The sequence below is a fragment of the Ornithorhynchus anatinus genome, chromosome X5 (genome assembly GCF_004115215.2).
Source record: "Ornithorhynchus anatinus isolate Pmale09 chromosome X5, mOrnAna1.pri.v4, whole genome shotgun sequence".
Classification (NCBI taxonomy): Eukaryota; Metazoa; Chordata; class Mammalia; order Monotremata; family Ornithorhynchidae; genus Ornithorhynchus; species Ornithorhynchus anatinus.
The window spans coordinates 68,303,172-68,320,126 of NC_041753.1; the positions used below are offsets into that span (position 1 = coordinate 68,303,172).

At 47.4% G+C, this 16,955-nt stretch overlaps 1 protein-coding gene across 5 annotated transcripts in view; it reads right to left on the bottom strand.

Moving 5' to 3' along the window:
- AGTPBP1 (ATP/GTP binding carboxypeptidase 1) overlaps window positions 1-16,955 on the bottom strand; it is a 151,618-nt gene that overhangs the window by 45,440 nt on the left and 89,223 nt on the right. For all 5 annotated transcript variants that reach the window (XM_029055762.2, XM_029055758.1, XM_029055764.2 and 2 more), the window contains 7 exons: window positions 14,672-14,755; window positions 11,519-11,605; window positions 11,283-11,431; window positions 7,441-7,528; window positions 5,925-6,069; window positions 2,143-2,296; window positions 387-567 (listed from right to left, as the gene is read on the bottom strand). In XM_029055762.2, coding sequence (XP_028911595.1) covers window positions 387-567; window positions 2,143-2,296; window positions 5,925-6,069; window positions 7,441-7,528; window positions 11,283-11,431; window positions 11,519-11,605; window positions 14,672-14,755 — 888 coding nt within the window. The remainder of the gene's footprint in view (window positions 1-386; window positions 568-2,142; window positions 2,297-5,924; window positions 6,070-7,440; window positions 7,529-11,282; window positions 11,432-11,518; window positions 11,606-14,671; window positions 14,756-16,955) is intronic.

The following is a 16,955-nucleotide window of genomic DNA, read 5'->3' on the forward strand; positions in this document are numbered from 1 at the left end:
AGCACCTACTTCCCAGCCGCTTAGTACAGTGCTCTGCACACAGTAAGCGCTCAATAAATACGACCGAATGAACTGAACGGACAAAGTAGCATAATTATCATCAGTGTAAATGGGGAACATTTCCACATCTAAACTGGGTAGTCTGATTTGGAAAATTCCTGGATTCCCAATTGACCCAGACACTCTCAGAACAATTCTGCCGCGAATCGGCTCACAGCGATTCGTTCCACTCTCGTAAACCTGGCGCGGGCACGATCCGGCTGGCCGGCACCGTGGCTCCCGCCTCGCCCCCGACGCCCGCACACGCGCTCCCAGGTGAAGCCCAGCAGGCGGGCAACGCCGCCTTCTCTCCCGAAGGACGGCTCCACGTACGCACGTGAACTTACTTGCCGTTAATGACGCCATCTGGGTTTAACATAGGGATAATTTTAAAGATATAGGATTCCCGCAAAGTTTGAGCCGTCGGGTTATTGCTCATCAGGAATTCCAGGGTTCCCTTCATGACCCAACTCGCATTTGTCTCCCCGGGATGGACTCGTGCGGATAAGAAAATGTACGGACGATTTCCTAGAGCACACGCAGAAAGCGCACGTTAAAATTAATGGCGACCGACTGTGGACTGGAAAATGGTACCCGAAAGTATTCATTCGGTTCTAAACTCTGGGTTGAGAAGCAGCGTGGACCTAACGGATGGAGCCCGGGCCCGGGAGACGGGGGGCCCGGGTTCTCATCCCGGCTCCGCCGCTTGTCTGCCGAGTGACCTTGGGCGAGTCGCTTCACTTCTCCGGGCCCCAGTTACTTCATCTGGAATACGGGGATTGAGGACTGTCAACCTGGGACAGGGACTGTGTCCAACCTGATTAGCCTGTATCTACCCCAACGCTTAGCACCCTGCCTGGCACCTAGCCGGCGCTTAACAAAGACAACTAAATAAAAAAAACCCCACGTCGTTAGAGCGCTTAGAACGGTGCTTGGCACATAGTAAGCGCTTAACAAATACCATCGTCATCATTGTAAACTCCTTGAGAACAGAACTTTGCTTTTTCCTTCCCAACCACCTAGCCGGGTGATCAATAAATTCTAGGTGTTTTTTTGAGGAGGGATAGGAGCTTTTTACTGCTTAGCTCCCTGCTTGAAGGCTATTTTAGTCTACCTCTACTTCAGAAGAGCACGTTAGAATGCCACTTACATTTATTAGAAACTACGATTGAGGGCCTCAAAAATACATTATACATTTTTTAAAACTCTAATTTATTCTCCCAGAAAAAGCCATGGGGAGAAGGAAAGAGAGCAGCACGCTGATTTCTGGCTCACCAACGGTGAAACAGTAAGAGCTATTAGAGGCGTGACTGCCCTCGACTTAACTTCCAAAGTGCCGAATTTTCACCACACGGTCCAACACCCTCCCACCCTTTCAACCCTTTTGTTCTACCCTCTCCCTATTCCCAGGCCTCCCTCTATTTCTTTTCACCCTCTCCTTTCACCCCCCTCACCCGGATCCCAGCCTAAGCTCCTCTAGAACGGCTGGTTCGTTTTCTACTTCCCAAGAGCTCGGTCCGCTTCCCCCGGTGTCGTTTATGCTATCTGTTTAGGAGTTTACTATGTGCCAGGCACCGTCCTAAGCGGTGGGGTAGAAACAAGCTCAACCCGCTGGACACGGTCCCCCGTCCCACGTAGGCGGGGCCGGGATCAGGACCCAGATCCTTCTGACCGCCGGGCCCGGGCTCTATCCGCTTGGCCACGCTGCTTCTCAAGTGTCCGGCAGGCACTCGATAACAACTATCACCACCACCGCTCTTCTCCCCTCGCTTCAAACAGGATGGCTCACGAAGGAGGGTCGCGAGGGAAATGTGCTCGTACTGTGTGGCCGATAACCTTTAAAACTGGAATTTCTTCCATTACGCCTCCCGCCTTCCAAATACGTCTTGTTCTCAACGCAACGCTTGGACGGCCTTCCGCTTCTTTAGCGATGTGCGGAATCACTTTAACAATCCCAAGGTGATGCTTTTGCACTCTGAAAACAACGCACGCTCAGAGCACGAGGTAAGACGCGGTAATACGGCCGACGCAAACAGGGAATGGACATTTCCCTGGGTCGAGTAAACTCTTCTGAAAACCGTGCGCCGAAGAAGTCATACTTACTGAATTGACAGATGTGTTCATAATAATTTGACTCCGGCATGGCCGTTATGGTCACTAAAGGACAGATGTTTCCCGATAGAGTTTCACACAATACATCTTGACGATAATAGATCTGCTGAGGGTTATGAGCTGATTCCAGTTTTTGAAGATGCATCTTGAAACGAACAGCGAAAAGAGGTGAGTAACCGATTAGGGACGGGTTTTTGAGTACCCCAAGAAGCCAAGTATCCAGGCCCCGAAACGGTGGACGGACGCGTCATCGGAGGCAGATGGGTTCCAACGGTTCGTGGTTCGCGAAGCGCGTGTTACAGTGCTTTGCACACGGGAAGCGCTCAATAAATAGAATTGAATGAATGAATGCCGTGGATGCTCCTTCACGATTTTCCCACGTGGCATCTTGAGGCATGAATAGGACCTTTCCCCTTGGAGGACCAGTAGGGGAGGTGATTAATTCAAGCCGGTGTTCGCACTCCCCCCCTTCAACGTGCAGCCTGGTTTTAACGGCCCATTTCTTTAAAGCAGGATTTTTGCTCACCTCCTCTGCAAACTCTTCTTACCTCTGATCTTCAGGACGACTCCCCGTGGATGTCCTAATGGCACCTTAAGCGTACAAAATCTACAACTGAACCTCTCTCCTTCCCTCCCGAATCCTCTCCTCCACCTAAATGACTCAACACAGTTAATAATAATAATGACGACGGTACTTGCTAAGCGCTCACTACGTGCCAAGCACCGTTGTAAGCGCTGGAGTAGAAACAAGCCGATCGGGTTGGCCCACGCGGGGCTCACGGTCTTAAATCCCCATTTTCCAGGTGAGGTAACTGAGACCCAGAGATGCCAAGTGACTTGCCCAAGGTCACACAGCAGACAGGTGGCGGAGCCGGGAACAGAACCCACGTCCTCTGACTCCCAAACCCGGGCTCTTGTCACTAGTCCATGCTGCTTTCAGTTGATCACATCGTCATCCTCCCTATCTCCCAAGCTCACTAACAATAATAATAATAATAATGATGATGATGATGATGATGATGATGATGGTACTTGTCAAGCGCTTACCATGTGCCAAGCACCGTCCTAAGCGCTGGGGGAGATACAAGGTAATGAGGTTGTCCCACGTGGGGCTCACAGTCTTAATCCCCATTCTACAGATGAGGTCACTGAGGCCCAGAGAAGTGAAGTGACTTGCCCAAGGTCACTCAGCAGAGAGGTGGCGGAACCCGGAAGAGAACCCACGTCCCGTGACTCCCGAGCCCGGGCTCTTACCGCTGGTCCATGCTGCTTTTCAGTTGACCACGTCGTCATCCTCCCTATCCCCCAAACTCACTAACCTGCCATTATCCTCGACTCCTCGTTCTCTCTCAACTCTTACATTCGGTCTGTCGCAAAATCCTTCCGGTTTTGCATTTTCCAAATCCGTTCCTTCCATTCATTCGTTCATTCAATAGTATTTATTGAGCGCTTACTACGTGCAGAGCACCGGCCACCACTCTGATCCAGGCTCTTGGAAGAATGCGATACAACAGAGGATTCTGCGACTAATCCCGGCTCCACCATTCGCCTGCTGTGTGACCTCGGGCAAGTCACTTCACTTCTCAGTGCCTCAGTTTCCTCAATCGCAAATTGGGAATTCAATTCCGGTTCTCCATCCTACATGCCTGGGAGCCCCATGTGGGACAGGGACCGAATCCGGTCCGATTAACCTGTACCTACCCCAGTGTTTAGAACGGTGTTTGACACATAGTAAGCGCTAAACAAGTACCATAAAAAGCCAACAAAAAAATGTTCTCCCCTCTTCATTCTAGATTTCAATCTGCTGCCTGGGTCATCTTCCAAGACTGTCATTCTACACTCACTTTCCGGTCCTCAAAATAATGTTGGTATTTGTTAAGCGCTTACTATGTGCAGAGCACTGTTCTAAGCGCTGGGGTAGATAGAGGGGAATCAGGTTGCCCCACGTGAGGCTCACAGTCTTAATCCCCATTTTACAGATGAGGTGACTGAGGCACAGAGAAGTGAAGTGACTTGCCCGCAGTCACACAGCTGACAAGCGGCAGAGTCGGGATAAGCATTTAATGACTATTTTTAGGGTAGCTGTTAAGCGCCTACTACGTGCCAGGCACTGGACTAAGCGCTAAGGTAGATACAAGCTAAGCAGGGTAGACACAGTCCCTGTCGCACGTGGGGCTCCCAATCTTCATCCCCATTTTCCAGCTGAGGGAACCGAGGCCCGGAGAATAATAATGTCGGTATTTGTTAAGCGCTTACTATGTGCAGAGCACTCTTCTAAGCGCTGGGGTAGATACAGGGTAATCAGGTTGCCCCACACGAGGCTCACAGTCGTCATCCCCATTTTACAGATGAGGTGACTGAGGCCCAGAGAAGTGAAGTGACTCGCCCACAGTCACACAGCTGACAAGTGGCAGAGCGGGGATTCGAACCCATGACCTCCGACCCCCAAGCCCGGGCTCTTTCCACTGAGCCACGTGAAGTGACTTGCCCAGGGTCACCCAGCAGACCAGGGGTGGAGCCGGGATTGGAAGCCAGGTCCTAGAGTAGACAGTCGTCTCCGCATCGAGCCGCGATTTTCGAGTTTCAACTTTCTCCCTCTCACCTATCCACCCTCCTCTCTCCTTCCCCAGCTGGCACTCGCCATTCCTCCCTTGTCGCCGTCAACCCGTTCTCAACCGTCCCACCTGACCTGCAACTCCCCTCTCCCCTCGGCCCGACTTCAGCCCTCTCCATCTCCGGAGCCTTTCTGAAACCCTGCCTCCTTCGGGAAGCTTTCCCGCCTCCTCCACGCTCTGGGGCTCACAGTTTCACCTGGCAGTTGTGAAGCAGCGTGGCTTAGCGGAAAGAGTACGGGGCTGGGCGTCGGGGCGCCTGGGCTCTAATTCTGGCTCTCCCGCTTGCCCGCCGTATGACCTTGGCTAAGTCACTTCACTTCTCGAGGCCTCAGTTTCCTCATCGGTCAAATGGGGATCCAATCCCTGTTCTCCCTCCAATTAGACTGTGAACCCCATGCGGGACAGGGGCTGTGTCCGACCCGATTACCTCGTATCCACCCTCAGGAGAGTGATTGGCATGTAGTTATGTCCTTAACAAGTCTAATAATAATTAGGAATGATTACACACACACACACACACACACAAATTCACACATTCTGTATATGGAGAGAAAGCGTGTGCGTATTCACATATTTAACTAACGCATGCTTTCGCCACAGAAATTACTCTCAGACACCTCCAGAACTATCAAAAAGGCCCAGAACGCCTTATATTCTAAGTAGTATAAGGTATTACTGAATACAGGGACGTATCATAACTAATGAAAGAGGAAAGTTCTCTCCCGCAGCCTTGGCTTTCCATCCAAACCTCTTAGCCAACCTCAAAGCCGAATACGGGGAAAATCAAATGAACTAAAGTCGGGACTCCTGGGTGCTGATGACAAAATAGGAGGAAACGGAGAACACCGTGTCAAGTTCTTTAAAGAACCTTCTATGAGAAAAACAAAAAGAGCTGCACCGAATTTTCGATCGGCCGTATTTCCTTCCTTAATTTTTTTTTTCACTGAAGGATTTTACTAGATTCCAATATATCTAGTTGATTTTTTATACTTTGGAGTGTTTCGTTTTTTTCATGGATTCTTTTTAGGTGATTATCTGGGAACAAATATTATTTTACAAGGAAAAATGATGCTTAGATTATGGGAGATGGGAGACCCATTTGCATAATATATAGCTATGTATACAAATTAAGGTAACCCAGACCAATGATTATCTCACCCTTAAAGTTGAATATGTATACGGATAGTGGTAGGCGAAGTAGCAGACGTCATCTTTGTGTGGGAAATTGACTGTGAAAGTAATTGTATAATAAGATTTTCCCTTCTGTCCTCCAGCTGCAATGGAACTCCTTGAAAAATGATTTCTGCAAGGAGAGAGAACAAGAAATTTGATTTCCAACATTTTTCATCTTCTGTGCTCTCTTTACAACGGCCAAAACGCGGAAAAGCCCAAAAGAGAAAAGTCAAGACCCCATAACCAATTTTAACAGACCAAAATGCAGTTCCAACAGAGAATCCACCAGGTACACCCAAAACCCAACATAACGGGGATCGACATTTTCACATTCGTACGGCATGCGTCTTGATGCCGCATAACAAGCTCCCTTAATAAGCTCGTCACGCTTCTGACTTACGTTGGAGGAGCAATCTCTTTTCAAACTTCGCCCGTCTCCACAAGCCTCACAACGGAAATGTGTCCATTTCTTCAACGGATTCTACGGTCTTACTTTCGTCATAACTGGCTTCCGTATTACACGGTCAGAGAAAAATAGCACCGGATGGAACCCAGCATGAGAAGCAGCCTGGCCTAGTGGATACGTCACGGGTCTGGGAGTCGGAAGGACCAGGGTTCTAATCCCGGCTCCGCCACTTGTCTGCTGTGTGACCTTGGACAGGTCACTTCACTTCTCTGGGCCTCAGTTCCCTCATCCGTAAAATGGGGATTCAGACTGTGAGCCCTATGTGGGACAGGGACGGTGTCCACCTCGATTACCTTGTACCTACCCCAGCACTTAGTACGGTGCCTGGCGCTTTGTAAGCGCTTACCAAATGCCATTATTGTTATTATTTTTATTATTATTAACCCAGAGAGACCATCTTTGCCTAAACCCCTCCAGGGCTGGCCACTCCAAGAAGCAGCGTGGCTGAATGGAAAGAGCCCGAGCTTGGGAGTCAGAGGTCATGGGTTTGAATCCCAGCTCCGCCACTTGTCAGCTGTGTGACTGTGGGCAAGTCACTTCTCTGCGCCTCAGTTACCTCATCTGTCAAATGGGGATTAACTGTGACCCTCACGTGGGACAACTTGATTACCCTGTATCTACCTCAGCGCTTAGAACAGTGCTCTGCACGTAGTAAGCGCTTCACAAATACCAGCATTATTACCATCTCTGGTATCCTGTTCGTGTTTTAGCCCCTTCGCAGTCAGAGATTCTCCCTAACGTCCAACCAAAATTGCTACGGCTTTGATTTAAGATCGTTTCCGCGGGCTCGATCCCCGGTCTACGTGGAAAATGGTGGGTCAGCGTCCTCACCCTAAAAGCCCCGACAGATAATAGTGAAGAATCTGAAGATAGTCAGTCACTGATTTCAAAACATACCGTCGTAATCCCTCAAATGTGTGGGTATAATCCACACATAATGAATGATGAATGAAAAGTATGAGCACGGGGTTTCTTTCATCTCTTCCGATAGCAACTACAGAGATTAGCGTCCCTACATATTTTTAAACGACTTACTTGTAGTAACAGATATCAACACCAACACGACTCCACCATGGTCTAGATTTTAACGCCTCCTGGACTGAATACATCAGGGGCTGCATTCCTTTGAGAGAAAAATACGCCATCATTCGAAAGAAAATTCCCCATACCCAAATCAGGAGACGATCACGCCTCCGTTTAACCATAAAAAGGGCAGTAGTTAGAGGAGTGGTAATCCCGGCTCCGCCATTTGTCTGCTGTGCGGCCTCGGGAAAGTCACTTCGCTTCTCTGGGCCTCGGTTACCTCGTCTGGAAAATGGGGATCGAGACTGTGAGCCCCACATGGGACGGGCTGGGTCCGACCCCATTCGCTTGGATCCACCCCAGTGCCTGGCACAGGGTTAAGTGCCTAACAAATACCATTACTATTATTATTAATAATAATAAGAGAAGCAGCGTGGCTCAGTGGAAAGAGCCCAGGCTTGGGAGTCAGAGTTCATGGGTTCGAATGCCGGCTCTGCCACTTGTCAGCTGTGTGACTGTGGGCGAGTCGCTTCACTTCTCTGTGCCTCAGTTCCCTCATCTGTAAAATGGGGATCAACTGTGAGTCTCACGTGGGGCAACCTGATGACCCTGTCTCTCCCCCAGGGCTTAGAACAGTGCTCTGCACATAGTAAGTGCTTAACAAATACCAACATTATTATTATTATTATTATTAATCATTAGTAATAGTAGCATGATTGATTGGGAGGAGGAGGAGGAGGAAGAAGAGGAGGAAGAAGAGGAGAAGGAAGACAGGAGGAGGAGGAGCAGAATCGATTAAGCCCCCACCTGGTGCGGTATACTACGCTAGGGCAGTACGGAATAACCAACTGACACATTTCCTGACCACGAGGAGCTTCATTAAATATTCATAACGGTATTTGTTAAGCTCACTATGTGTCAAGCACCGGGGTGGATACAAGGAAGTTTCTCTCCGTCCGACTCAGCTGGGGGAATCCCTTTTGACCTCAGAAGTATCCGAAGGACACATCGGAGATTCATTCATTCAATCCATTCGATCGTATTTATTGAGCGCTTACCGTGTGCTGAGCACCGTACTAAGCGCTTGGAAAGTACAATTCAGCAATAAAGAGAGACGGTCCCTGCCCGCACCGGGCTTACAGTCTACAAGGGGGAAGACAGACATCAAACCAAGTAAAACAGGCATCAATATAACTGGCAGAATTCGTCGCCGCTAAAGCGACCGTCTCCATTTGCTTTGAAATAGGAAACTTTTAGGGAAAATTATGTGCCTGATGAACGGGAGCAAAGGTCAGATCCAGGCAATCTGGGTAAAGAAACCCAGTTTTAGGAGTAAGGTCTCTGATGCCGTCCTTTCGCCGACGCCTTCTCCCTCTGGGGAGAAAACAAACACGCACATCCCCAAAACCCCCAAAACTTGGGCAAGTTCAAATCAGTGTAAATAAAACTAATGTGATGCAAGCGACGACAGTACTTCCAAATGAAACCTCCCTAAGGGGCAAACTCTCGGTTCAAAAATCAGTGTTAATTTTCCAGCCAGCTTTCAACTGGCTGCGGGTGTGCTTCAGGTCACTAAAAGCTGGGTTGTTTGCCTCTAGCTTCCTAAGTAGTCAGTAAGTCCTGCGTAGATTTACATTAAATTAACGCAGCGCTGTGACTAAAATGAAGGAAGGGCTGGCAATATTCATGTGCACGGAACCCGACTCGCTTTTTAAAACGTCTGAGCGAGGAAAATTGAGGCATTTTGACATTTTCCTCGGCTTGGATCCTCATGTCCAAAATTAGGCTTAATGAATCTGCCGGCTTCATTTTAAAACCATTCCATGGGGAGAGAGACACTTAAATCTCAAGGAAGGCGCCATTTTTGACCCGGTGACGGCAGTTCAGAATAATCCCAAATACTGTCGATCGAAAGAATTATCATTTTTGAAAAAAGCCAAACTAAAAGAAAAAATAGACCTTATGTTAACTTATTTTTTTCTAGCACTTTTAACTGACAACTGATTCTTTTCAAGCCCCTGAATATTTTGGCTCAACTACAAATTTCCATTAATGTGGAACATCGCATGCAGTGCCGTCTAATTCTAGTCCAACATAAAAGCATACAAAAATACACTTATTAAGTTCTTTTATCAACCCATTTAAACATAACTACGGGATTTTTTTTACAAAAAGATGCCTTTTGAAAGGCAAAATGTTTTCATGGGAACAAAAAAGCTTATTGAACGTTTTCAAATGTGCTGGAAAATACTGTTTATGTGGCTGAACCAAATGCATGCCATTAAGCTTTCCAAATCCATCTTTCTGCTATTATTACATTAACTTAAGGAGTCTTCATTTTTATCCCGTAATTGCAAAACAAATTTTAGAGTGTCGGTTTCACATTCTGTGTAAGACTGTCAAGCTGCTGACAATTGGGAGGAAGTTATAACCTCTTCACCTCACGAGGGCTCTAATTTTCAGAAGTGCCCCATCAAAGACCATCAACAGTTTGCTTGCTTTCAGCAGCTTGCAGAATTACTTGATACATAAAAAGCTTGTCCAGTCAATTGAACGCTGGTGTGCGCCGATTAAGACCTCTCAGTTTGCCCGAAGTTGCCAACGGACAACTTCCAGCTGGCTAGGATTAGAATTTTCCAAAGATGCAAGTTTACGCATCCTGGAAAGCAAATCATTTGTTTCTTTGGGGCCAATTTCCATTGCGGAGAGCTGCAACGGTAGCGAATGCTTGAGACCTGAGGTTTTCATTGCACGAAATATTGGCGGTTCAGTTTCCATTTGAGCGTATCTCCCAGTGACCTGTCATTTGGCCTTCTAACGCCCAGATGTCATCGAGATGTTGCCTGACAACAAATGCGAGCACTTCACGCTTTCCTTCGTTAAAAGAGATCTCTTAAAATCACAGCAGCCCCAGCGTGACCTCAACTTGAGGGTGTCAAGCATCCTCACTTCAACCCGTTACGTTCCACGAGGGCTGTTTCCCGAGTTCAGTGGGGAAGCAGCATGGCGTAGTGGGAGTCTGGAGGGCGTGGGTTCTAATCCCGGCTCCGCCACTCGTCTGCTGTGTGACCTTGGGCAAGTCGCTTCATCTCTCTGGGCCTCAGTTACCTCATCTGGAAAACGGGGATTGAGACTGTGAGCCCCACATGGGGCAGGGACAGTGTCCGACCCCATTTGCTCGTCTGCACCCCAGCGCTTCGCTTAACAAATACCACACTTATGCCGATTATTATTAGAAGTCCCCTTGGAAGATAGATCGTTCCCCGACCGCAGTACGCAGGCCCAATTAGGGAATCGAAGCGATTTTATTTTGGTTACAGGGTTTTGATGTGAAAACCCAGAGTTGAAATAATAATAATAATCATGGCATTTGTTACACACTTACTATGTGCCCAGCCCTGTTCTAGGCACCGAGGTAGATACACGGTAATCAGGTTGTCCCACTTGGGGCTCACGATCTTCATCCCCATTTTACCGATGAGGTAACCGAGGCCCAGAGAAGTAAAGTGGCTTGCCCAAGATCACACAGCAGACAAGTCGCGGAGCTGGGATTAGAACCCACGACCTCTGACTCTCAAGCCCCTGCTCTTTCCACTACGCCACGCTGCCTCTCCCCCTGAGGGACGGGACCTGTGTCCGTCCGACGATTAACTTGTACCTACCTCAGTGCTTAGAAAAATGTTTGACACATAATAATCGTTTAATCCCATTAGAAACAAAAAAGAAAGAGATCACCTCTACTTACTCTGTTGTAGTCTCCCAAGCACCTAGCACAGCACTCTGCACAGAGTAAGTGCTCAATCAAGACCACTGATTGACTGATTGAATCAGGAGGGGGAGGAAAATGGTCTTACCGTAATTAAATTGGCTGTTAGATTTTTCACAGTTGATGATATTAAACCGGTACCCAATGCCTGTCCGCATCCCACTGACTTCAAAGTAAAACCACTGATGATAATGATTGCTGTTTACATCAGAATTCAGAATCAGATCATACTCGTTTCTGGGGATGAACAGAGATAAATCAATCTCTTGAAGAGGAATAAATGTCCCACGCATACGCTGAATGGGGAACAGAAAAATAGCTTACTTTCTAATCTGAATAACTTTGCGCAGATTCCCGGACTCAAATTTGGAATTAAACTTCAAAACATCTCCCTCTTCTGGAACTGAAAAACTTTAAGAAAACAACCGATATGTCAAAGTCATTTTTAGAGCTAAAACGGACAACAAAACTAATCGAAGTCTTGCAAATAAATTATGCAAACATTTATTTCAGAGAGTGGGTCGCGTTCCAGGAAAGTAACAAAACCTTCTTTTTTTGCTCCCCCTCACAAAATACGACGATTTCCCTTGACTTTGGTTGAGGCACACTTCCGCTATAAAAATAAAGCTCAGGAGAGGTGTTTACTCGTGTCAGTTCGTTCAGACTTCTTCATGAGGTGAAATGGGGGGACGCGGAGGCTGAAGCGGGGGGGGGCAGTCCAGTGGGTCAGTCAGTTGTATTTATTGAACGCTTACTGTGTGCAGAGCATTTGGGAGAGGACAATATAACATTAAACAGCTTACAGCCCACTTACTTCGACTCCCTGCTGTCTCCACTCCATTTCCAACATGGCTCTTGGAGCCAAAGAAGAGATCTTTTTGTGGCATTTTTTTTTTTTTTTTGGTCATGGGAGCCAAAGAAGAGATCTTTGTGTGGTGGTTTTTTGCTTTTATTTGTGGAATTTGTTAAACGCTTACTATGCGTCAGACACTGTACTAAGGGCTGGGGTGGATATAAGCTAGTCAGGTTGGACACAGTCCCTGTCATTCATTCATTCTACAGCATTTATTGAGTGCTCACTCTGTAAAGAGCACTGTACTAAGCGCTTGGGAGAAGACAGTACAACAATAAACAGACCCATTCGCTGCCCACATCGATCTTACAGTCTAGAGGCTAGGGCTTAAAGTCTTAATCCCCATTTTCCAGATGAGGTAACTGAGGCACAGAGACGTGAAGGGACTCGCCCAAGGTCACACAGCAGACGCGTGGCAGAGCCGGGATTAGAACCCAAGTCCTTCGGACTCCCGGGCTCTATCCACCGGGCCACGGTCTGAACCCGTTGCTACGGAAGCAGAACCCGGGTTCAAGCATTCCTTGCCCCTCAATTCACTATTGCCTTCACGGGCAGGGAACGCGTCTGCTAGTTCTGTTGTACTGTCCTCTCCCAAGCACTAAGTAATAATAATAATAATGGTGGTATCTGTTAAGCGCTTACTATGTGCCGAGCACTGTTCTAAGCGCTGGGGTAGACACAGGGGAATCAGGTTGTCCCACGTGGGGCTCACAGTCTTAATGCCCATTTTACAGATGAGGTCACTGAGGCCCCGAGAAGTGAAGTGACTTGCCCACAGTCACACAGCTGACAAGTGGCAGAGCTGGGATACAGTGCTCTGCACCTAGTAAGTGCTCGGTAAACGGCACGGATTGATTGACAGTGTCCCGGGGGACCACAGATGGCAGGGAGAAGAGCGTGGAATTGGCACCATTCCAACTACTATCACTAGAATCAATTCCTTCGTGCGAGTTCTTCTTCATCTTCTTCTTATTACTAATGATATTTAAGTGCTTACTCTAGGCCAAGCACTGTACTAAGCACTTGTGTAGAAACGAGATAATCGGGTCAGACCCAGTCCCTGTCTTACGTGAGACACGGAATCTCCCGGACTTAGCCCCGCTCCCCCTCTGCTCCTCCTCCCCTCCCCATCGCCCCGACTCCCTCCCTCTGCTCTACCCCCCTCCCTGCCCTGCAGCATTTCTGTATATATGTACATATTTGTTATTCTATTTATCACTGATGCGTATGTATCTATAATTCTATTGATTTATATCGATGTTACTGATGCCGATCTACTTGTTTTGTTGTCTGTCTCCCCTTCTAGACTGTGAGCCCGTTGTTGGGTAGGGATTGTGTCTATGTGTTGCCCAAACTGTACTTTCCAAGGGCTCAGTACAGTGCTCTGCACACAGTAAGCGCTCAATAAATACGACAATGAATGAAGGTGAGACTCACAAGGGAGAACAGGGATTGAATCCCCATAACACAGATCTGCGGGGAAGGGGAGTATGGGAGAGGAAGCAAGTTGTGGTCGGAGAGTGGGATTTCAGAGTCGGTGGAGGGTAATAATAATAATAATGTTGGTATTTGTTAAGCGCTTACTATGTGCCGAGCACTGTTCTAAGCGCTGGGGTAGACACAGGGGAATCAGGTTGTCCCACGTGGGGCTCACGGTCTTAATTCCCATTTTACAGATGAGGTAACTGAGGCACCGAGAAGTTAAGTGACTTGCCCAAAGTCACACAGCTGACGAGTGGCGGAGCCGGGATTCGAACCCATGACCTCTGACTCCAAAGCCCGTGCTCTTTCCACGGAGCCACACTGCTTCTCTATAGAGATTGTTGAGTTGAGTAGAGGTTAGTACAGTGCTCTGCACACGGTAAGCGCTCGGTAAATATGATCAAATGAAAGAAGTGAAAAATAAATGAGACCGTGCGTTTGGTCAGGTTGGTGAGTGGGTGAGGGGGAGTAAGAGGAAGCGGGAAACGCCAAGGTCATCGGGAACAGTCACGTGGATCTTGAAGTCCCCGAGGATTATTCATTCAGTCGTCTTTACCGTGCACTTACTGCGTGCAAGAGCACTGTACTGAGCGCTTGGGAAAGTACGATACAGCAATAAAGAGAGATGATCCCTGTCCACAACGAGCTCACAGTCTAGAGGAGTGGAGGGTGGAGGAGTGTAGAGTAGGACTGCTGTAGGGATGGAGAAAGAGGGAAGGAATGTGGTGGAGCCGGGATTAGAACCCAGGTCCTCTGGCTCCCAGGCCCGGGCTCTTTCCACTAAGCCGCGCTGCACCCGGGCTCTTCCACTACTCTTGACAGGATACATCATCATCTCTTACTCAATCGAAAACAAAAAACAACGACAAAAAAATATGTTGCCTATTTAAAAATTTTAAAGTGCTTTAAAATTGTCTCTAATTACACTAATAACTAAACGCTAGTGCAATTAAAACATACAATTAAGAACAAGATATTGGAAGCTGATGATGTTGGAATACATCTCTTCCAATTACCAAGATTCACTGCTACATTTCTCGATTGAAAATTGCAAATGCAAAATGCAGTCAATAAAAAGACAACTTACAAAAGCAAAGATTTAAAAAAAATCCAGTCAGAGGCTAATACATTAGTAAATTTACCTGGGATTATCCAGATCGTATAGAACTCTGTCAATAATGTCACTTTGATGAATCAGTCTCTCAATATCCTGAGCTATTTTGGTCCTGTGATCACAGAGAGGAATCTTTGATTAAAACTGAAAAGTATACATGTCAAACTCTTGCTTTGAAAGAAGTATGTTCTCATTTTCGAAATAAAACACAAAAATGAATGTCAACGACTATAAAATCCCGCCTAATCTGTTTGCCTTTTTTTCCCCCACACCAACTTGTCTGGCGTGGAATGCAGATTGTATGCAAATTGCAATCCAGAGAATTTAGAGAACATTTACTACCTATAAGAGTGATTTCCTCTAAATAAACAATTAGTTTTAACAGCAGGCGATAAGATTTCCCATTGCTAAGAAACATTTTGCATTAGCGCCTAGACGAAGAGGCAATTTATACATTTTGATTATAATCAAAACTAATTTAAGCCGCCCAGTTGAACTTCCTTGTTCAGAATAATACTAATAACGATGGTATTTGTTAAGCGCTTACGAGGCGCCAAGCACTGCTCTAAGCGCTGGGGTAGATACGAGGTCATCAGGTTGTCCCACGTGGGGCTCACAGTCTTCATCCCCATTTTCCACACGAGGTAACCGAGGCACAGAGGAGTTTAGTGGCTTGCCCAAGGTCACAAAGCAGACAAGTGGCGGAGGCAGGATTAGAACCCACATCCTCTGACTCCCAAGCCCGTGCTCTTTCCACGGAGCCACGCTGATTTTAAGAAGTGACGGGATGAGCCCTAACGTCCAGGGAGCAGGGTTTAACCCACTGGGTTTTCACTGCTGCAGACGTAACGCTACTCGCTCGGTTTGCTCACAAACAGGAATGAGCGTGACGGTTTCCGTCACCCCGGTCCCGAGCGTTACGTAACGGGCAACGTCTGGGTTTGGCGAAGCCCGGGACTGGCAAAACCCAGGTGGGAGAACGTCTCGGGACGGAGGCGGATTGACAGAGCTAAGTGAGAAACCTCGCCCGACACCTGGAATGGAAACGGAAGAAGCCACGTTAAACGGAAGGAGCCAAGTGGCATTTGGGGGAAGCGCCGGCACGACCGGGAACGACCGAGCCCACGTCCCACCTCTGGCCCGGAACGCCCTCCCTCCTCACGTCCGCCAAACTAACTCTCTTCCCCTCTTCGGAGCCCTACTGAGCGCTCGCCTCCTCCAGGAGGCCTTCCCAGACTGAACCCCCTTTTCCTCCGTTCCTCCTCCCCTCCCCATCGCCCCGACTCCCTCCCTCTGCTCTACCCCCTCTCCCGCCCCACAGCACCGGTGTATCATTTGTCAATATTTATTATTCTATTTAGTTTATGAATGATGTTTATTTATCTATAATTCTGTTGACCTCTTTTGATGCTATCGATGCCTGTCTACTTGTTCTGTTTTGTCGTCTGTCTCCCCCTTCTAGACTGCGAGCCCACTGTCGGGTAGGGATCGTCTCTTCTGTTGCCGAAGTGTACTTTCCGAGCGCTCAGTACGGTGCTCTGCACACAGTAAGCGCTCAATAAATACGAACGAATGAACGAACGACCGAGGCCGGCACGGTACTTGTGCTTTGGGGATGGAGAGGACAGCGGGGTGGTAGCTGTTACCGTAACCTCGGCTTCAAAGGGAGGACAAAAGCCTTCTCTATCCATTTATAAAAATCGTGAGGGATGCGGCTGGAAGGGCTGGTAGAGAAACAGAAATATGTACAGAGAGGAAAAGCTATGGGAAAAAAAAACAGGAAAGAGGTTATGCCAGATATAACCTCATTATTAAATTTACTAATAGGGTTGAAAAAGGAAATAAGTCTGACACTTAAAAAAAAAAAAAACAACTCCAGAGAGAAACAAAAAGGAGAAAATTACCATTAATTTTGGTTCTGGAAAGAAAGGCATTACAGGAACATCCTAGATTTCAGCCTCGGGCGTGACAGTTGGAAACTGACTTACAAGCAAAATAATTTCAAACTTCTGGGTAACATTATAGATCATTGGGGCTATTGGGCCCAGAGAGAAGCGCTCTAATGGAAGAAAATCCAGCAGGTTAAAAAAAAAAAAAAACCAACCCCACGATCCACCCATCTCAAGGAAAGGGTGAAATATGGACTTAATTACTACCTTTAGGAAACGTGAATTATGCAGAAATAATTGCTTTCTTCTCCAAAGGGGAATTATAAATCATGAGGGTGACTACAATCTCCAGAGAACTTCATAAACACTCATTCAAACCGTATCAATTCACAAGACCAGAGGAAGAGGATTCAGAAGCACTCT